General features: G+C 40.5%; 1 protein-coding gene across 3 annotated transcripts in view; it reads left to right on the top strand.

Moving 5' to 3' along the window:
- The window catches only part of LOC309485541 (testican-2), a 57508-nt gene that overhangs the window by 31121 nt on the left and 3839 nt on the right, over positions 1–22548 (top strand). For all 3 annotated transcript variants that reach the window (XM_082152443.1, XM_082152445.1, XM_082152444.1), the window contains 5 exons: positions 2512–2626; positions 9995–10100; positions 14472–14613; positions 14903–15022; positions 22053–22271. In XM_082152443.1, coding sequence (XP_082008569.1) covers positions 2512–2626; positions 9995–10100; positions 14472–14613; positions 14903–15022; positions 22053–22271 — 702 coding nt within the window. The remainder of the gene's footprint in view (positions 1–2511; positions 2627–9994; positions 10101–14471; positions 14614–14902; positions 15023–22052; positions 22272–22548) is intronic.

The following is a 22548-nucleotide window of genomic DNA, read 5'->3' as shown; positions in this document are numbered from 1 at the left end:
TCCATAGTCATAGTCTTCAGTGTCACATGATCCTTCACAAATCACTCTAATATGATGATTTGATGCTCAAGAAACATTTATGATTATTATCAATGATAAAAACAGTTCATATTTTTGTGGAAACTGATACATTTTTTTTTTCAGGATTCTTTGATGAATAGAAAGTTAAAAGAAAGAACAGTATACACTTAAAATAGAAATCATATATATATCTCATGTATAAAATAATATATCTATCTATCTATCTATCTATATATATATATATATATATATATATATATTTAATTTAATTACAAAACACTATTTCACTAACTGAAATAAATTTCAAGTTTAAGTAGAAGTATTAAAATGACAAACTGAGATAAAAACTAATTTAAAAATAGAAATATAAAAAACAAACGAAAAAGACAAAAGCACATGAAAGTTAGTTAGTTAGTCAGTTAGTCAGTTAGTTAGTTAGTTAGTCAGGTAGTTAGTAGTTAGTTAGTAAGTAGTCAGGTAGTTAGTAGTTAGTTAGTAGTTAGTTAGTAGTCAGGTAGTTAGTTAGTAGTTAGTTAATTAGTAGTTAGTTAGTTAGTAGTCAGGTAGTTAGTTAGTTAGTTAGTCAGGTAGTTAGTTAGTAGTTAGTTGGTTAGTTAGTTAGTAGATAGTTAGTAGTTAGTTAGTTAGTTAGTTAGTTAGTAGTTAGTTAGTTAGTAGTTAGTTAATTAGTAGTTAGTTAGTCAGTTAGTTAGTTAGTTAGTTAGTTAGTTAGTTGGTTAGTTAGTTGGTTAGTTGGTTAGTTAATAGTTAGTTACTTAGTTAAACATTCCATCAATGTCATTTTTAAGAGTTCTGATTGTCAATGTATCCAGTAATCATAAAAACTACTGAAAATATCATGGACCTTCATTGGTAAAAAGACGTGGAAACTCTCTATGATACTGAATGATGTCATATTCATTTATTATAGTATTTACATTCCACTGAATAATATGAAACAACTGCTGTACTATTGCAGATAATACCATGACACCGTTCACATCCCGTCAGATTCACAGTTTGTTCATCTCTGAATAATCTGAATAATCGTCAGTCGTCATGGTCCATATTTTCCTGTCTTTCCTAATATTTGTAGGAAAACAGGTTTTCTCAGTGAGTCATGTGTTTTCTCTTGGGGATGGATGATCCGTCTCTCTGGTTCTGATTCATGTTGGTGTGTGTTGTTCTGTCTTTGGTCTTGTTTATCAGTGTACCGACACACACACACGCACAACACACAGATGGGATATTCTCCAGCCGGATCCCTTCTTCTTTATCCTGGGCTGAGGTTTCTTTCTCTCCTCAAGTCTAGTTTTGAATTATTCATAACGAGTGCCAGGATAAAAAGAGATTCAGCTCATTTTCCATAAATGAGATTGTAAAATGTGCTTTTTGTGCTTTATTTAGATGCTCGTATCCCTGTAACTTTTATAAGGACACAGTAGCGACCGGGGCAACCTGTCACTCACATGAGATCCACCAATAGCAAACCACAACCAGCCAATCAATTCCCCACAGACATAATCAAGCCCCGCCCACATTTGTTAATTTGATATACGGCACAATAGGGAAGAAAAAACGAGCACAAATTCAGTTTCATGCTGACTTTAGAGGATTAGTTCAGTTAAAAATGAAAATTTCCTGATAATTTACTCTCCCCACGTCATCCAAGATGTTCATGTCTTTCTTTCTTCAGTCGAAAAGAAATGAAGGTTTTTGAGGAAAACATTCCAGGATTGTTCTCCATATAGTGACTTCAATGGGGTCCACCGGCTTGAAGGTCCAAATGTTAGTTTCAGTGCAGCTTCAAAGTCTTGACACGATCCAGCCGAGGAATAAGAGTCTTATCTAGACAAACCAGCCGACATTTTGTACGAAAAAATAAAATATATATACTTTTTAACCACAAATGCTGGTCTTACGCTAGATCTGCGATGCGCCACACATTACGTAATCACGGTGAAAGGTCACGTAGATGGATGTACCGACACAGTGTTTACAAAGCGAACGTGCAAAGACTAAGTAAACACTCTTTACAAATAAATAAATAAATAAAAGGTAAAACAATGATGGCAGATGATTTTGAAGTTTGAGGAGAAAATGAGATGAGAGTTTTTCCCCCTATGAAGCCCCTCCTTCTGAAAAGCACACTATGCTCTGATTGGTCGGCTGGAGCAGTGTGTCGTGATTGGTCAAGCGCTTCGTGTGTGTTTGAGAAATGTCCCGCCCCTAACCATAACCGCCAGTTTAACGCACTACTAAACTCAAACAGGCCCCGCCCCTTTATTCTGCATATGAATTATTATAATGAGGAATATTGTGACGTATTCCCGGAAGAAACTCAAGACTACAATGGAGGCGTTTCAGGAGTTCAGGAACACTGACACTGATATAGAGAAGAACTCCTGAAACCTTTCTCATGCTCAAACACCAACATTACACACTCAAGAGAGATGAACATGTGCAGGATCTCACTGTCTGCTTTTGCAGGTCTGGATACTACGAAGGATCCGTGTCAGAAGGTGAGATGCAGTCGTCATAAAGTGTGTGTGGCTCAGGGCTACCAGAGAGCCATGTGTGTTAACCGCAAGAAGCTCGAGCACAGGTGAGTCTCGCTCACACCGGCTCAATCTGACGCTCAGAGTTTAGTTTGTAATGACCATTTCTGTGCCTTTAACCCTGTAAAGCCTGACATTTCAAAAATAATACTCAAAATACTCAAAAAATGTATGCAATGGCAGTTTATTGAACATTTTGACAAAATATCCCAAAAGTTTGCATATGTGTTTTTTGTTCATTGACTTTTATGGCTCATATAGTCTGATATAGTGAGAATATGGAGGATAAACAGCTCATTTTTATTCAGAGACTCAAACTGAGAGATCATATAAAGAGATCTAGAGATGATCTATGAAATATCTCATAATCTCAGCTAAACTGATATAATATCTCTTTAAAAGCTCATATCTTGATGGATCAACTTATCGCTGATCTTTTAGTATAATTGTACAAACGTCCACCAGCTGTGAAATCTGCACTGATTTTAAGGTAAACATAAGAATAACTTTGATATTATTAGTAATATTTTAAGATGAACACTTCCTGGACTGAAGCAACTGAGCTTTACTTGAAAAATCATGATGAGCTCAGAAAAGCTCAATTTTATTCAGAGAACGGAGTTATGATATGCAATTTGCTGCAGATGCTGATATTTCTATGGACAAAAATATGAAATTCTGATGCTAGTAATGTAAATCAATGAGATCTTTATAGCGGAAACTTAATATGCATATAAATATCAATATCTGCCAATAATGTGTTAGTAAGATGATATTTAAATGCTCAGTTTTATGATCAAAGCTCTGTAGTTTTAAAACATAATGCAATACAATGATGATTGAGAGATGAACTAATAAACCTTCCTCAAAAGCCTGATGATCATATTTGATACTCCTGATTTTCCTATAAAATTATGTCTGGAAAATCAGGTAGATCTCAGCTTCTTCAGTCCAGGAAGTGTTCATCTTATTATTATTATTATTAATATGAATAATATCAAACATAATCAGAGCAGATTTGACAAGACGTTTGTACAATTAAATTAAAAGACTTTTACTTGATAAAACAGTCTAAACTATCAGTCAGAGACAGAAGGATTGGAGGAGATTGTGTGTGACAGGTTTATCAGTAAAGTTTTGGTAATGTTAATAATTTAGAGTCTTTCAAAATTGCTTATCAGATATGATAGGGCGTTGTTTGGTTCGGTCAGTCAGTCAGTCGTGACTTATTCACGATACAGCACTAGCCTCGAGTACCTTATTGCTTTTATAAAACGGTTACCTCACAATACAAATATTAAAGCCGAAAAATATGCATCTATGCTAGTTTCATGAAGTAAAAATCACTAAAAGCCTTCCTTCCGCTGGAAAAAATAGTCCCTGACCGTAAACAGCAACAGAAGTTACATACATGATTTCGCCATTAGATGGAGACAAAGACTGTCTTTATGAGTGAGTCAGTCAGTAGAGAAGACTTTTATATTGAAAGGACTCAAACTTGTGATCACGGAGAAGGAAGACTCAACTGATAGATGACGGGAAAACGTACTCGGTTACTAACGTAACCTCGGTTCTCTCTAGAAGAGGTCTCTCGTACTTGCGTAAGTATCTTACGCTAGGGGAAAACCTCTTTTCCTCGAGATATTGAAGCCAAAAATTATCCTTAATTTTGCAATAATGTAAAACGCATTGCAGCAGCATGCAGACATGGGCGAGACAGCTCGCGCGCCCATTGGCTGCTCTGCGGCAACTGCACCAGCCTATCGATAGAGGCCCCTCATGACGTCAGAACCAATGAGGGTGCTTCGCGCCCATTACGTCATGTCCCGCCGAAAGCGGGTGGGGCTAGGGCTATAAATACGGCCCAGAGAGGCTGGTTTGGTCAGTTTTTCATCGCTGAACATGTCGGATGAATCAGAATCAGAACATGACGCATGCACGGCAAGATACGCAAGTACTCGTTCCCTCTTCTAGAGAGAACCGAGGTTACGTTAGTAACCGAGTACGTTCTCTTACGAGAGGTCTCTCGTACTTGCGTAAGTATCTTACGCTAGGGGAACACAATGTAAAACGCCGTGCGTGCTTGAGACATAACACTAAAGTCCCAAGGGCAGGTGCCCGGGGCTCATACAGTGCCTAATCACAAGGGACTCACAGAGAATCCGGGAAGAGGGGCTAGAATAGCATCATTCCTGTAATATGGAGCTCTGATAAGAGCATGTTATATCAAGTGTTCCACACAGCCAGGGCGAACTCGGCCTGGACTGATAAATATGGGGGACTTACGCACTGCCCACAGAAGTATACAGACGATCAGTGATCGACGCTCTAGCAGTTTCAGCATCCTGAGCCGATAGCATCGGGCGGGCAATACTGAAAAATTAAACCGAGAGCAACCTAGCTTGCAAAGCGGGAACCTCGAGGTTATAAAACCTTATAAATGTAGACGGGGAGGCCCAGCCTGCCGCCATACAGATATCTTGCAAGGCAATCCCACTGGACCAAGCCCACGACGAGGCCATGCCTCTTGTGGAGTGCGCTTTGACACCTATCGGGCATTGCAGGCCCTTGGATGTGTAAGCTAGCCCTATAGCATCAACTATCCATCTGGATAGACTCTGTTTTGACGCAGCTAGTCCCTTAGAACGTCCGCTGAACAAAACAAAGAGCTGCTCCGTCTGTCTGAAAACAGATGAGCGAGACACATAGGCCCTTAACGCCCTGACCGGGCAAAGGAAGCCTGCGTCCCCTTCCTCTTCAGATACCGGCAGGGCCGACAGGGAGATCACCTGTGCCCTAAACGGTGTATTGAGGGATTTAGGAACATATCCGTGCTTTGGTTTGAGTATGACTCTTGAGTCATTAGGCCCATACTCCATACACGTCGCGCTCACTGAGAGCGCTTGCAAATCCCCTATGCGCTTCACTGAAGCGAGAGCCAGAAGAAACACTGTTTTGAAAGACAAAAGTTTCAGGTCTATTGACTGTATTGGCTCGAATGGGGCACCTTTCATGGCTTCCAGAACCGTGGAAAGGTCCCAAACGGGAACTGAGGGAGGTCTGGGAGGGTTCAGCCTCTTAGCTCCTCTAAGGAAGCGAATGACCAGATCGTTCCTTCCTAATGACTGGCCGAGCGGTGGTTCAGCGAACGCTGCTATGGCCGCCACATAAACTTTGAGCGTGGATGGGGTTCTGCCCTTATCCAGAAGCTCTTGTAAAAAGGAGAGAACCTCCGGCACCCCACAGCGTGAGGGCGGAGTACCACTCGCTGTACACCAGCTATTGAACACAGACCATTTTGAGGAATAGAGCCGCCTCGTAGATGGAGCTCTAGCCTGTGTGATCGTGTTTAACACTCCCGCTGGGAGGTAAACGGGTACCCGTTGATGGCCCACACATGTAGGGACCAACGCTCCGGGCAAGGATGCCAGATCGAGCCGTTCGCCTGCGAGAGGAGATCCCTCCTCACCGGTATCGGCCACGGGGTGGTACTCGTCAGCTGCATCAGGACTGGAAACCAGACTTGGTTTGTCCAAAATGGGGCGACGAGTAGCACTGGGCATCCGCTCTCCCTGATTCGCTCTAACACCTGGGGTAGGAGCGTGACAGGGGGAAACGCATAGAGCGGGCAGCGGGGCCAGACGTGAGCCAGCGCGTCCCTGCTCTTGGAGAAAAACTCCTGACAATGAGCGTTCTCTTGAGCCGCAAATAGGTCTATTTTCGCTCTGCCAAATGTCCTCCATAGCAGTTTGACTGTCTGTGGGTGTAAAGACCATTCTCCTGTCGGAAGATTGTTTCTGGACAGTCTGTCTGGTCCCACATTCAGATGGCCGGGCACATGCGCTGCCCTGAGCGAGCGCAGATTGTGCTGAGCCCAGACCAGGAGGCGTTCCGTCAGCCTGTGAAGGATTCTGGATCTGATTTATATAAGCCACCACTGACATGTTGTCCGAACGGACCAAGACGTGGTGTCTTTTTATCTGGGGACAAAAACGCCTCAGCGCGTTGTCGACTGCCATCATTTCCAGGCAGTTTATATGCAGAAGCTTCTCCCGTTCCGACCACTGGCCGAATAACGGCCTGCCCTCGAGCAGCGCTCCCCATCCCGAGGTTGAGGCGTCCGTAGACACCACCTTCACACTCGAGGAAGTCCCCAGGCTTACACCTGACCGGTACCAGTCGGTCACTGTCCAAGGTTTCAGAGCTGCGACGCATTTCTGATCGACCTTGAGGTGCGCGAGACCGGAGGTCCAAGCTCTGCGCGGCCCGCACGCTTTCAACCAGTACTGCAGCGGGCGCATGCGAAGCAGACCCAGCTGAAGCACTGAGGATGCTGAAGCCATGAGACCCAGCATCCTCTGAAACTTTTTGAGCGGGACTAAAGCGTCGTGGCGAAAAATCTCTGTCATGCGCTGCGGCGACAGCTGTGCTGTCATAGACAGCGAGTCCAGATCTGTGCCCAGAAAAGATATTTTCTGACTGGGAGACAGCGAACTCTTCGCCCAATTGACTGAGACCTAAATTCTCGAGGTGATCAAGAATGTACAACGCGCTCGTTGGCTGCAAAATGCACATCTGCAGTCGCCTTTCAGGGAACTGACAGAGTGAAGCATTGGAGGCAAAATTTATCTGCCGTTAGACCGGGATTCGAACACCGGTCTCTCGTGCGAAAAACCAAAGATTCCGCCACTGAGCCACAGGGGGGAACACAAAGGCTTTCAGATGCACGAGCATATAAGAGCGTCAAAATGTTTTCTTCGGCGTTTGCTTGCAGGCGCGCGTGTATTATAACAGGCTCGTTTGCTGCAATATTTATATTTCCAGTCGCCTGATCAGGGAACTGAGAAATGTGTGAGAAATTCAGGTCAGTCCAGCCTCGGCGGGACTATAAACACTCTTTTCTCCTTTCGCCGGTGAGTGACGCGTGAATGGGGCGCAGGGGCAGGGTAGCTTTCTTGTACGTAAAGAAAAACGAACCCCGACCGTCCGCTTCCAGCCTCCCCTGTGAACGGCGCAGTTTGCGCGGCTCGAACAGAGGGAGAGAGAAAGCTAGCCCCGTGACCGTCCACTCCTGACATCCCCTGTGAACGGCGCGGTTTGTGCGGCTCAAACAGAGGGAGAGCAGGTATCATCCTCCAAGCAGGCAAGGCAAGCGGGCGAACCGGCGAGCTTTGCGGGGGGGGGGGGGGGGGGAGGAGCAGTCTCGGAGTAGGATGCCAGGTGAGTCCGCAGAGTCACCATAGGCAGTAACTAGCTCGCAGTGAGGGCAGTCACCGTCAGCGAGCGCGAGAGCTGCGTGTCCTCAGGAAAGGGGCGTCTTGAAAAAGACGCCCGGCTCTTTTAGTGCAATGAGAGTACACAAAACACAGTAGCAGAGAAAAGGATATGTACGGCGGAAAGCTTGAGCAGGAATGGCGACTGAAGGCGGCGAGTTGTCGACCAGCAGCTTCAGATGCAGCACTAATCCCGCTGAGTGCTTCTATCAGACGGCGCGGCTTCTTCCTCTCGGGATCCAGCGATGCGTGAGCTCCGCTGAAGAGATGAAAAACTGACCAAACCAGCCTCTCTGGGCTGTATTTATAGCCCTAGCCCCACCCGCTTTCGGCGGGACATGACGTAATGGGCGCGAAGCACCCTCATTGGTTCTGACGTCATGAGGGGCCTCTATCGATAGGCTGGTGCAGTTGCCGCAGAGCAGCCAATGGGCGCGCGAGCTGTCTCGCCCATGTCTGCATGCTGCTGCAATGCGTTTTACAAGATATCGCAGCGGACATTCAAACGGATTTTTTTAATGATGAATACAGGACTGACCTGAAGGACAATGCTATATCTACTGTAAATGCAGGTACACTCGCTTACTCGATCTCTCACAATACTCTACTCCAGCTTTAATGAACAATATCAATGAGATTAAACGTGTTTAAGTTGCTAAGAGTGGTTGCTAAGGGTGTTGTGTAGTGATACATAGAACCGTTGGGTGAAGCGGTCGCCGTGCGTTATCGTGAATAAAACACAGCTATTGACCAATCAGAATCAAGGATTGGAACTAACCGTTTTATAAATAGGGATAAATCAGTTGTGTTTTTTAAAAGAGACAGATCTAGAAATGGCACTGCTTGATTTATTGGCTGCAGACTTTCTTTCTTTTATAAAAATCTGTGGCAAACTGTCTTTCTCACACACACACACACACACACACACACACACACACACACACACACACGAGACAAACGACTGTGTCGACTGATGTGGAGACGGCGGGCTATAATGTTCTGACCCATTAGTTTTTGCCGATTACACTAAAGCTCTGCAGATAAATGATGAAAAGTCACACAGATCAATGGGTTCATAAACTCTGCTGTTCTGTGGTTAATCACACAGAAGCAAATCAACAGAGACTCGAGACATTACCGACACACACTACATTCATCTGTGCTTAAATAGACGTTCATTCATAAATGCACCATTCTGATATCTGTAGAGATGATCTATGAAATATCTCATAATCTCAGTGAAACTGATATATCTCTAAAAGCTCATATCTTGATGGATCAACTTATCGCTGATCTTTTAGTATAATTGTACAAACGTCCACCAGCTGTGAAATCTGCACTGATTTTAAGGTAAACATAAGAATAACTTTGATATTATTAGTAATATTTGATGAACACTTCCTGGACTGAAGCAACTGAGCTTTACTTGATTATCCAAAAATCATTTTATAGAAAAATCATAAGTATCAAATATGATCATCAGGCTTTAGAGGAAGGTTTATTAGTTCATCTCTCAATCATCATTCTATTGCATTGCATTATATGTTTTAAAACTATAGAAATTTGATTGTAAAATATCTTACCAACCAAGACATTATTGGCAGATATTTATATTTATATAATTTTATGTAAGTATCTGCTATAAAGATCTCATTGATTATTACAAGCATCAGAACTTCATCTTAAGTTTTGTCCATATAAATATCAGCATCTGCAGCAAATTGCATATTTTTGCTCATTTCGTTTTTCTGAACTGTTTTTCCTCAATATTCTCACTTTATCATAATATATGAGCCATAAAAGCCTGATGTAGCAACTATGATACTCAACAAAAAACACAAATGCAAACATTTGTATATACATTTTGCCTAAAGGTTCAACAATCTGCTCCATTTCAAACTGTATTATTTCAGATGTCAGTTAATCCTAATTTTATGCTTCATTAACAAGCTTTTTGTTGTGCAATATCATATCTCACACTGTATCCCAGAATGCAATGCTTCCATTTGTCAGTATATACTGTGCAGTGTGTAGTGAACATTACCTTTGTATTACATCCATCTACAACACTGTAGAAAATAGTGTTGATGCTCAGTATTTCACAGCAGAACTGGCAGGTTGATAGTTTTGTGTTCGCTGTAGAATCAGACAGTCGGGACTGAAACCTCATGAGAACGGCTGTAAACCCTGTTCAGTGACGCCCTCGACGCCTGTGTGTGGATCAGACGGACACATCTACGCCTCGCAGGTACACACACACACACACACACACACTCAGACGGACACATCTACGCCTCGCAGGTACACACACACACACACACTCAGACGGACACATCTACGCCTCGCAGGTAAACACGCACGCGCAAACACACACTGAACCTCACAGGTACACACACACTCTGACGACACATCTACACCTCGCAGGTATAGACACACACACACACGCGCTCAGACGGACACATCTACACCTCGCAGATACACACACACACACACACACACACACACACACTCAACCTCACAGGTACACACACACTCAGACGGACACATTTATGCCTCACTGGCACACACACACACGTTATTTCACACACACTGCGTCTAGGCTGCAGTGAGAACATCAAGGCTTGAGCTGGAACCAGATCAAATATTTATAGGAATGACCACAGAGAGAGGGAGAGGGAGAGAGAGAGAGAGAGAGAGACTCTTGCACTCAAGGTCAAAATTAAAAACGGTGCATGAATCAATACAGTCACCAGGAGGAGAGGCTCCGACTTATTCATCAACTGCAGTGACACACACACACACGGATGCAGTCTACAGAGTTCACACTGTCCGAGAACACTGCACATCCATCGATCTCTCTGATGAAGTGATGACGCTCCATCGCTTCGGACTCTCGTCCTTTATTTGCAGGGATTCATAAACTTTTTCATCAGCCGAGATCAGATGTAGTCCTGAGATTAAGTTAATATTTCAATAATTTAACAACTCATTCACATGTTCACGGTTCTCTGTAGGGCTGGGCGATATGACCAAAATCTCATATCACGATATAAGTCATCTCATATCCCGATAACGATATATATCACGATATAAGTCATCTCATATCCCGATAACGATATATATCACGATATAGTACCTTTTCTATAAATTCAATCAATTAATAGTTTATATATATATATTTACCACATGGAAAATACTTTCTTTTAATATATATATATATAAACTAAAATAATAGTTTATATATATATAGCCTATATATATAGCCTATATATTGAGTATATAATATAAATATGTACTCAATGTACTCATTCATATGTGATTATTTTTCTCCCTTTATTTAGAATTTCTTGGCAAATGTTTGATTAAGAATGTAGAAATATAAAATATGAATGAAATATAAAACAGTTTTCAAAAACAAATGATTGCAGGCCCAACATAAAATATTGATATATAAAATGCCAAATGTAAACATTGTACTTTCAAGTTTAAAATGTAGCAGCAATTCTCCGAATCTGTTCAATGAACGAAAACAAACGAACAAAATTTTGATAGGAACATAACCAGAAAAGGAAACAAAATCTAATTGAATCGTTCACAGACACACTTATTTGAAAAGGCCATTAACCGGTTATTAACGTTATTTGATCATTCTGTTAAATATTTTAATTTGGCAGTCAACCAATCACGAATTCAAATAGTAGGCTAGGCTACTTTGCAAATGTGATATTGACGCATAGCCAATATCAACGTGAGTGAAATGCCCGCGCTCAGCTGTCAAGTCATAGGTAGCAATGTAAGTCGCAATGGCAATGCGCTGGCGTTAGTTTTCCCGAGGATGTATATGCTACTGTATATGTCACCAAATGTCAAACAATTAGGCCTACATTTTAGTGAAAATGAATAGCAGGTAATATGCAACTTTTTGTTTTTGAAACCAGCGAAAATTGCAGGATAGTGTAGAACATTGATTCACACAATGTCACATCACGCACTTAAAGCGCTTCTGTGAACGGAGGAAACAGAATAAAACTAAATATATAAAACTAATATATAGGCCTATACGAAATAATTAGCCTACAGATTAACAAAACGAAAGGAACATTTTTGCTGGCCTCGGTTCATGCAACGGGATCCAAAGTTCACGTAAAGGAAAACGAGACGGCAGAAAACGGCATCGTGCTTGTTTTCTGTATTTTACAAAAACTATACAGTTTTGAATAATTTTTTTGTTGTTGCTTCTATCCGTATGACCATACGGAGTAACAGGTCCCTCAGAAGGACAACAAATCCTGTGATCGCGCCGACGCCTCACACACGCACACGTTCTAGCATTGCTAACTTGACATCGCAGCATGTTCATTATCAAAATAAAATAGTCAACCAAACATATAGAAAGTTAACCAAACCATGTCCATGCTACAGAGGTAGCCCCTCGTTTAGGAACGAGCTCCTCGGTTTGTCTTGGCTTGTCCTTCTCCAGCTCGGAGCCATCCGGTTCTGTCTCCCCTTCACTCGCCATTATTCACGTTTCTGCCTGCGTCCCCGTGGTTGCGTGTAAGATTGCAGTCATCCAAATGATGAAAAAGTTTTGTCGTAAAAAATGTTTTTTGCGACATCACGATATAAACGATAGAGCATAATATGAAACAATATACTTTTTATATCGTCCATACGATATATATCGTCATATCGCACAGCCCTAGTTCTCTGCTGTCTCTCACGGTTCTCACGGTTCTCTGCTGTCTCTCACGGTTCTCACGGTTCTCTGCTGTCTCTCACGGTTCTCTGCAGTCTCTCACGGTTCTCAGGGTTCTCTGCAGTCTCTCACGGTTCTCACGGTTCTCTGCTGTCTCTCACGGTTCTCTGCTGTCTCTCACGGTTATCAGGGTTCTCTGCTGTCTCTCACGGTTCTCAGGGTTCTCTGCTGTCTCTCACGGTTCTCACGGTTCTCTGCTGTCTCTCACGGTTCTCTTCTATCTCTCACGGTTCTCTGCTGTCTCTCACGGTTCTCACGGTTCTCTGCTGTCTCTCACGGTTCTCTGCTGTCTCTCACGGTTCTCACGGTTCTCTGCTGTCTCTCACGGTTCTCTGCTGTCTCTCACGGTTCTCTGCTGTCTCTCACGGTTCTCTGCTGTCTCTCACAGTTCTCACGGTTCTCTGCTGTCTCTCACGGTTCTCTGCTGTCTCTCACGGTTCTCTGCTGTCTCTCACGGTTCTCTGCTGTCTCTCATGGTTCTCACGGTTCTCTGCTGTCTCTCACGGTTCTCTGCTGTCTCTCACGGTTCTCTGCTGTCTCTCACGGTTCTCTGCTGTCTCACGGTTCTCACGGTTCTCTGCTGTCTCTCACGGTTCTCTGCTGTCTCTCACGGTTCTCTGCTGTCTCACGGTTCTCACGGTTCTCTGCTGTCTCTCACGGTTCTCTGCTGTCTCTCACGGTTCTCTGCTGTCTCTCACGGTTCTCTGCTGTCTCTCACGGTTCTCACGGTTCTCTGCTGTCTCTCACGGTTCTCTGCTGTCTCTCACGGTTCTCACGGTTCTCTGCTGTCTCTCACGGTTCTCTGCTGTCTCTCACGGTTCTCACGGTTCTCTGCTGTCTCTCACGGTTCTCACGGTTCTCAGCTGTCTCTCACGGTTCTCACGGTTCTCACGGTTCTCTGCTGTCTCTCACGGTTCTCTGCTGTCTCTCACGGTTCTCTGCTGTCTCTCACGGTTCTCTGCTGTCTCTCACGGTTCTCTGCTGTCTCTCACGGTTCTCACGGTTCTCTGCTGTCTCTCACGGTTCTCACGGTTCTCTGCTGTCTCTCACGGTTCTCTGCTGTCTCTCACGGTTCTCTGCTGTCGGTTGACATGCAGGTCAAACAAATCAAATTCATTTTTTTTGTATGTTTTATTTGGATTGTTTTTAATTTAAATGTATTTATTTATTTATTCACCTTTTAAAATCTTATAGATTAACTTTATTTTTAAATGTTTTTTTTTTTGTTGAGAAAGTTACTTAATTTTACATTGATTTATTTTATAGATTTACTTTATTTTAAATGTTTGTATTCATTTACTTTATTTTAAATGTATGTAATTATTTTACAGAATAACGTTCTTTAAAATGTATTTATTTATACATTTACTTTATTTTAAATTTATTTATTTTATAGCTTTAATTTATTTTAAATTTATTTATTTATTTTATAGATTAACTTTATTTTAAATTTATTTATTAATTTAATTTATTTTACATGTATTTATTTTATAAAATTACGTTATTTCAAATGTATTTATTTTATAGATTAACTTTTTTTAAATGCCTTTATTTGATAGAATTACATGATTTTAAATGTATTTATTGAAAGATTTACTTTATTTTAAATGTATTTATTTATGTTATAGATTTACTTTGTTTAAATGTATTTATTGACTGTTTCAATGCAGAAGATCGAGAGGCCTGAGAAACATTAACGCTCTTCATCCTGAACCGTGAACGAGCTTCTTCAGCCTTTCAGACCTGCTTAATTATCAACCGGATTATTGCTTATAGACATGAACACATTGCAGCTATTTGATATGAAGTGAAACAGAAGCTCTGTGTGTGTGTGTGTGTGTGTGTGTGTGTGTGTGTGATCAGTGTAAGCTGGAGCAGCAGGCGTGTTTGGCGGGGAAGGATCTGTCCGTTCTGTGTTCTGGTTTATGTCCTTGTGTCACTGGAGTTCATAAAGCAGAACCCAAGATGAAGACGAACCCAGAGACGTCACCAGAACCCAAACCAGGTCAGTGTGTACATCTACGCCTCTCACTCACTCACTCACTCACTCACTCACTCACTCACTCACTCACTCACTCACTCACTCACTCACTCACTCACACACACACACACCAGGTCAGTGTGTACATCACAAAATCATGTTTAGTGTCGCAGCCAGTTCAAACATTCATGTTTTATGAAGCCTAGTTAGTTACAGTTTTAATGCATGTGAGTGAGTTTATTGTTGCTCTGCATTATTAATCTTCCACTACTGGGACAGTCTCAGACTCGTGTGGTTATTCACTGTCTCTCAGAGATCTGCACTGGTCAGGATCTGGCAGATCTGGGCGACAGACTCAGAGACTGGTTTCAGCTTCTACACGGAAATGCTAAACAGAACAACTCTGGAAGACAAGGACAAGCCACAGCGTCAGGTGAAAACACACACACACACACACACACACACACACACACACACACACACACACACACACACACACACACACACACACACACACACACACACACACACACTCACTCTCTCTCTCTCTCTCTCTCTCTCACACTCACACACACACACACACACACACACACACTCTCTCTCTCTCTCTCTCTCTCTCTCACACTCACACTCTCTCTCTCTCTCTCTCACGCACACACTCACACTCACACACACACACACACACTCACTTTCACTCTCTCTCTCTCTCTCACACACACACACACACACACACACACACACACTCTCTCTCTCTCTCTCTCTCTCTCTCTCTCTCTCTCTCTCTCTCTCTCTCTCTCTCTCTCTCTCTCTCTCTCTCTCTCTCTCTCTCTCTCTCACACACACACACACATACACACACACACACATACACACACACACACACACACACACACTCACACTCGCCACAGCAGATAATTGTGCAATTAGAAATGATTGAGTTTGCAGTCAGAATTGAATACAAATATCCACTACTGTACAAACATTTGGGGTTGGTAAGATTTTTAATGTTTTTTAAAGATGCACTTCTGCTGCACTTAAGCTGTGTTTATTTAATCAAAAATACTGTAAAATTGTGAAATATTATTACAAAGTAAAATAACTGTTTTCTATGTGAATATATAGTAAAGTGTAATTTATTCCTGTGATCAAAGCTGAATTATCAGAATCATTACTCCAGTTTTCAGTGTCACATGATCCTTCACAAATCACTTTACAGTTTTTCTCGATTGTTTACACACATTTTCTGGTACTTGAGACACAATGACCACAACATGTAACTCATTCACCAACCCCCTGAACCAATTCTGCTAAACTACAAGCACAATTCCTGCTTTACACTCAAATTGCAGTTCTAAAACACACTTTTTTCAAAACACTACACACAATTCTCTGCTTTTGGAACAATTTTCATGCAGAAAATCTCTTGTTTTCACAAGGAACACACTGCCATTCAAATATGCACACTGACTCATCACATGGGCAAACACCCGTCACACAGCTTTACAATTAGCAATCAGAGCTTTAGCATAAAGGGCAACAGGTCAGCTCTTCAATGGAGCAATGGATGCCAACATTGGATTTTTTTTTTTTTTTACTGTAACTGTATACAGTAAATTCTTCTGTTGTTTTGTATGTAGACCACTGTATGTGCAGCTTTGTGTTGGTTTGGGATGTACATTGTTTTTGTGGGAAAAATAAAATATATTTGTTACCATGTATTTGTGTGTTCTGAGTATACAGTTTTTCTCAGTCGCTTTGGTGCATTTCTCACATCACTATTTACATTTGCACAACAGTTAATGCAGTTCTCAAAACAATTAGTACAAACTGCAAAACCTAGTTGATAACCTGCAAAAGCGTGTCACTTGCTCAAAATGGAGAGCTCATTCCTCAAAAGCAAGTATTCATGTCAATGAAAGTGTCAGTAGCCGCGTTTCCATTACAGATTTGCGCAAATGTTTTGCGCTATTATCTAAATATCGATAAAAAACTATTGCGAAATGACGGCGTTTCCATTAACCGATGTTATGCGACTAAAACGTCTTTTTTTCTCTCGCGATAAGTCATTCCAAAAATCACGGCAACGGACGTTGGTTATAATATCACAGCCACTGCATTAGACATTATTATTATTATTAATGGAAAGAGACGTGGCGTGTTATCCAAGCATTAATGGCAGGGAAAGACCCCCGAACGACACATATAAGGAGTTTCTGGGTGTTTCGCCCTCATTTCTGCTCCGATTGTGGCATTTCTTTGAGATTTAGAATCCAGTATTCCTATAGGCTAATTATTGTTTCTTTTATGAATTTAATAAATAATTCTGTCTCGTGTTCTGTCCAAATGATCCATGTAGGCTACTTTTGTGTCTATTTGTTTTTCCTTTTTTAACCCCTAATTGAAAAACGAAAAATGAACGGTTGTTGTCTTCTTAAAACAAGTTGAACACCAAAATTTTAATTTGAACTGGCTACACACAACTGCTGTGCTTTATTTATGACTTTTTGCCCCTTTATTAAACATTTAAAATATTCACAAATTAATATGGAAAACATGTCGATTTTACTGGTTTTCTAAGGCCAAATTAGAAACTGGAATTGATGTATTTCCCGCAGTGCTGAATGAGAAGAGCCATTAATATAATTAATAAACTATTGTTTTCTAAGTGTCGGCTAAAATCACATCTCCATCTCCACTGTTATCAGATGCGCTTTTAGAGAGAAATGCAACTTTCATACGGATTAGCCTACATAATCAGAAGGTATTAGCTTTCGATTCGAATTTGTTCGTTTTAAAGTGGACATTTCAAGCTTTAGCCTACACAGGCTATATTTTGTTTCAGTTCTCGCGCCCCAGTTTACGGAGATCATGTGCGTCTGATTGTTTCTTTTATTTTACAAAAGCACAGCATTTTCTTGTTATTGTGAGTTTACACAAATGAAAGTGGTTGAGAATAATGTATTATTATTTTCTGTCTGACCAGAAATGATAGAGTATAAGTTGTTTCCACTGTTGATAGGAAAATGCAAGTGTTTGCGGCCGCGCCTCCGTGTCATGCAGTGCGCGCTCCACGCTCAGCTTTGTTCCTTTTTTGCATAAAAGCCTCTTCTAAATATAGCCTATTAAATGTTATAATAAAATAATATAAAATTATTATTATTTGCGTAGCTATACATGGACTTCAAACACACTGCGTCTTCTAAGTCAGGTGACTGTAAATGCGCAAAAACTGTTTCCATTGCAGTTTTGCGAAATATTCATTTTTCGAATTGCCTGAAAAACCACCTCATGAGAGCGTAAAAACTTTTTTGCGATAAATGGGAGTTTTTGCGAAATTGACGTGTTTCCATTAAGCGTATTTTCAATTCGCAATTTCAATTTGCGCAATTTGAAGGGTAATGGAAACGCGGCTACTGTCATCAAGATGAAAAGTCCTGACACCATTGTTTATGAACAAGATAGTCAAATGGCTTTGTCATGTTTTCATTATGACGGTTTACTCTGTAAATGTTTTCCAATGCAAAAAAGTCAGATCTTGGTGACACTGCCTGAAAATGCTCAAGACAGCACTATATACTATTTGCACAGCCATTTGAAAAATACAGTAAAGTTACACATTACTGTATTTAGTGAGGTAACTGAGTACAAGACACTGAATATGCATGTTTCACATTTTTACTGCATATGCTCTTTGCAATTCTAATTTGTTCACAGCATTGTGCAAAAGAACAAATACACCCTTATTTACAACAAACATAAACTCCCTTTGGGTAGAGCTGTGCACAACTGGAAACAATACTGCAGTGCATATTGGAACTGAACATACAACATACATAGTACTGTAATCATTCATGCACATCCAGACGTTCCTCTCTGTCTGAAAGCTGAGATTCACCTGAGAGAAATTTTTCAATTTAGGAGACATTTTCAGAAAAGAAAAAAAAAGATACATTTTTTTTTTTTTTTTTTGCTTGGCAGATTTTGACAACAAGTTCAACATTTTTGTATGTAATGACTCAAGCAATGAAATGAGGACTATTAGTTTTATATGGAATGACTATTCAGCATTCACAAGTATAGTTAGACTGACATGACATAAGCAAATGATAATGTTATAAAACAGCAGAGAGTTGTATGAAAGCAATTGATGCATGTCCAAAAGCATTTGCAATTTGTTGGAAGGAATGAGAAACTGCTACTATGTGCACAAATGACTAAATGTTGTGGAGGCTGAACTAACTGTTGTGCAAATGTAAATAGTGATGTGAGAAATGCACCAAAGCGACTGAGAAAAACTGTAAAAACAATATTCTCAAATATTTTACAGCACACTTATGTATGTACTGTCTGTAGTAAGTGAACACTGAACAAAAAAAAGGCCTAAGTCATTATGATGAATGGAGAAGAAGTGTTTTCCATTCATCATAGTGTTTTACACTGAGCACATCAGTGTTCAACTGGTTCTTATAAATGTCTATTCATATGATGGTTTGTGTGTGTCATTTGAAAACAAAATACCATTTTGAGAAGAAATAACATTGTTTTGAATGTAAAGTTTCATTTTGCAGGAGAATTGAGGGGTTTTGCCCAGTGTGTGTGTTTTTTTGGATTTGTGTGTAGAGTTCTGAGAATATGAGGCATGCTTTCAGAAAATGTGTGTAAACAATCGAGAAAAACTGTAATATGACGATTTGATGCTCAAGAAACATTTATGATTATTATCAATGTTGTAAACAGTTTTTTACGATTCTTAATTTATTTGTAAGTATTAAATTATTTTATATATATTTTTAAATTTTTAGTTATACATTGACTTTATTTAAAATGTATTTATTTCATATTTACTTTTTTAATTTATTTTATAGAATTACGTTATTTTAAATGTATTTTTATTAACAGATTTACTTTTTTTAAAATAAATTTATTTGATAGATTTACTTTATTTATTTATTTATTTTAAATATTTATTTATTTCATAAAATTACTTTATTTTAAATTAATTATTATATGTATTTGATAGATTTGCTTTCTTTTAAATGTATTATTTTATTTTAAATATATTTATTTATTTGTATAGAATTACATTATTATTATTATTATAAAAGAACACCATTAATTTGAAATAGAAACTGTCACTTTTGATCAATTGAATGGATTTAAATCATAGTGGCTGCAGTGTTTTTTACTCTGATAATCAAACAAATGACTCTTAGTATTCTTCTTAAAGGGGTCATCGTCATCGGACGCCCATTTTCCACAAGTTGGTGCGAGTCTTTAGGGTCTTTATGTAAAGTTTGTAACATACTTTGCTTAAAATTCCTCAATGGTTGTGTTAAAGGTATAGCGGAGGATCTTTCCAAATTTTAGATAAAGACCCGCCTTCTCCACTTTTTGAAAAGTTTGATTGATTCACCAGAATGATTGACAATTAGGAGGACCAATAGTTTAGACTACCCACCAGGAAGTAAAACATCCTCCGCTATACCTTTAAACAACACCCTTTATATATTATCATGTATCTCTCTTGACTGAACCAGTGTTCGAATTATACAGTGAGCTTCGGGGGGGGGGGGGGGGGGGGGTGCAGCGCAGCGCAGCGCAGCGCAGCGCAGCGCAGCTATTTCGACTGGTGATGTCACTCTTCATGTTATATAGGCTTACACACATGAGAACCACTAATATATGCGAAATTCCCTGAATATTAGTGCAGATTCTCTCATTAAGAATGAAATTGCACAAAATGATAATTGCTTTAACATTTTTGTTACATATATCAGCACTCATGCCTTAATTACCCGTCTCTTAATTGTTAAATGTCCTACTTTACTGTTCTTTTACCACCAAAGAAATGCGTGATGTCCGCCACTGTCCCTTTCCTCTTACTCATCATAGTTAAATGAAATAAATGTCAAGTTTAAGTGGGTTGTATGTAAGTCACTTCCTTCGCGTCAATGTTTTGAAATGAATCGCGTTGATTCATGTGTTAAAATTCATAACGATCTTTTAATACTTGTTTCAGTTGCTGTAGTGGTGTATGTTCGGGAGTGAAGAGCTATCACGCGTTTAAACACAGATAGACTAGCTAGGCTAACATTATATTTTATTAAATTTATTTCAGTACCAAACTATTATTTTCATCCCTTTTGGGAGGGTCCAAGTCTCATCTAGAGGGGTCAGACCCCCGTGATTCGAACCCTGGACTTAACCTTTCATAATGCGTTCTGTTGCACTGGTTTATTACATGGATGACCGTGTGCAGGACTACACCAGAAGCCACTGGTCCCCAGTTCTCCAGTTCTTTGCTCTGATTGGTCAGCTGGAGCAGTGTGTTGTGATTGGTCGAGCGCTTCGAGTGTGTTTGGGAAATGTCCCGCCCCTTACCATAACCTCCAGTTAAACACACTACTAACTAACTCAACCAGGCCCCGCCCCTTTATTCTGCGTATTAATTATTATAATGAGGAATATTGTGACGTGTTCGTTCCCGGAAGAAACTCAAGACTACAATGGAGGCGTTTCAGGAGTTCAGGAACACTGACACTGATATAGAGAAGAACTCCCGAAACCTTTCTCACGCTCAAACACCAACATTACACACTAAAGGGAAGTTAAAAGATGTAAAAAGCATAATAGGACCTCTTTAACGCCGACACCCTCATTCAGACGCAAGACTCACACTTGCACTCGACGTCCACAGATGCATCATCATCATCAACAGGGTATTATTATTTCCAGTTCTCTGCTGGTCTGCTGTGTTCCTGCAGTGACTACACTAGAAGTTACTAGCCGTGTGTTTCCGTTACCCTTCAAATTGCACAAATTGAAATTGCGAATTGAAGATACGCCCAATGGAAACAGGCAATTTCGCAAAAACTCCCATTTATCGCAAAAAAGTTTTCCCGCTCGCATGAGGAGGTTTTTCAGGCAATTCGAAAAAGGAATATTTCACAAAACTGCAATGGAAACAGTTTTTGCACATTTACAGTCACCTGACGTAGACGACGCGGTGTGATTGGACAGAATACGAGACAGAGCTCTTTATTAAACTCATAAAATACAAAAGAATTACAGGAATAATGGATTCTAAACCTCAAATAAATGCCAGGATCAAGACCTCGAAGCAGATCTGAGGGAGAAACACCCAGAAACTCCTCATATGTGCCGCTCACAGGTATAATAAGGGTCATTCCTCACCATTAATGCTTGGAAAACACACATACGTCTCCTTCCATTAATAATAATGGCCAGTGCAGTGGCTGGGATATAGTGCATAAACCCACCAGCGTCCGTTACCATGGTTTTTGGAATGATTTTACTGATCGCGAGAGGAAAAAATGAAGTTTTAGTCGCATAACATCGGTTAGTGGAAACACCGTCATTTCGCGATAGTTTTTTATCGACATTTAGAAAAAATTGCAAATCTTTAATGGAAACGCACCTACTGGTCTGCTGTGTTCCTGCAGTGTTCGAGCGCGGTCTGGTGGCCGGCTGTAAGGACTCCATCGGCTGGATGTTCTCCAGGCTGGACTCCAGTAATGACCTGTTCCTGGATCAGTCCGAACTGGCCGCCATTAACCTGGAGAAGTACGAAGTGTGTATCCGGCCGTTCTTCAACTCGTGCGACTCCTACCGGGACGGGAAGGTTTCCACGGCTGAATGGTGTCTGTGCTTCTGGAGAGAGAGTGAGTCCTCCTTCATTCCTGCTCATTTATGTTCATTTAAAGGCTCATATAAGCAGGATCAAGATGAGGAGTTAAAGGAGAAGTTCACTTTTGAAAAAACTTTTGCTGATAATTTACTCACCCCCATGTCATCCAAGATGTCCATGTCTTTCTTTCTTCAGTCGAAAAGAAATTAAGGTTTTTGATGAAAACATTCCAGGATTTTTCCACATATTATGGATTCCATTGGGACCCAAACGGTTCAAGGTCCAAATGACAGTTTCATTGCCGCTTCAAA

Source organism: Leuciscus leuciscus (genome assembly GCF_965113295.1).
Source record: "Leuciscus leuciscus genome assembly, chromosome: 21".
Lineage (NCBI taxonomy): Eukaryota > Metazoa > Chordata > Actinopteri > Cypriniformes > Leuciscidae > Leuciscus > Leuciscus leuciscus.
This window is presented reverse-complemented; position numbering and strand designations above follow the sequence as displayed.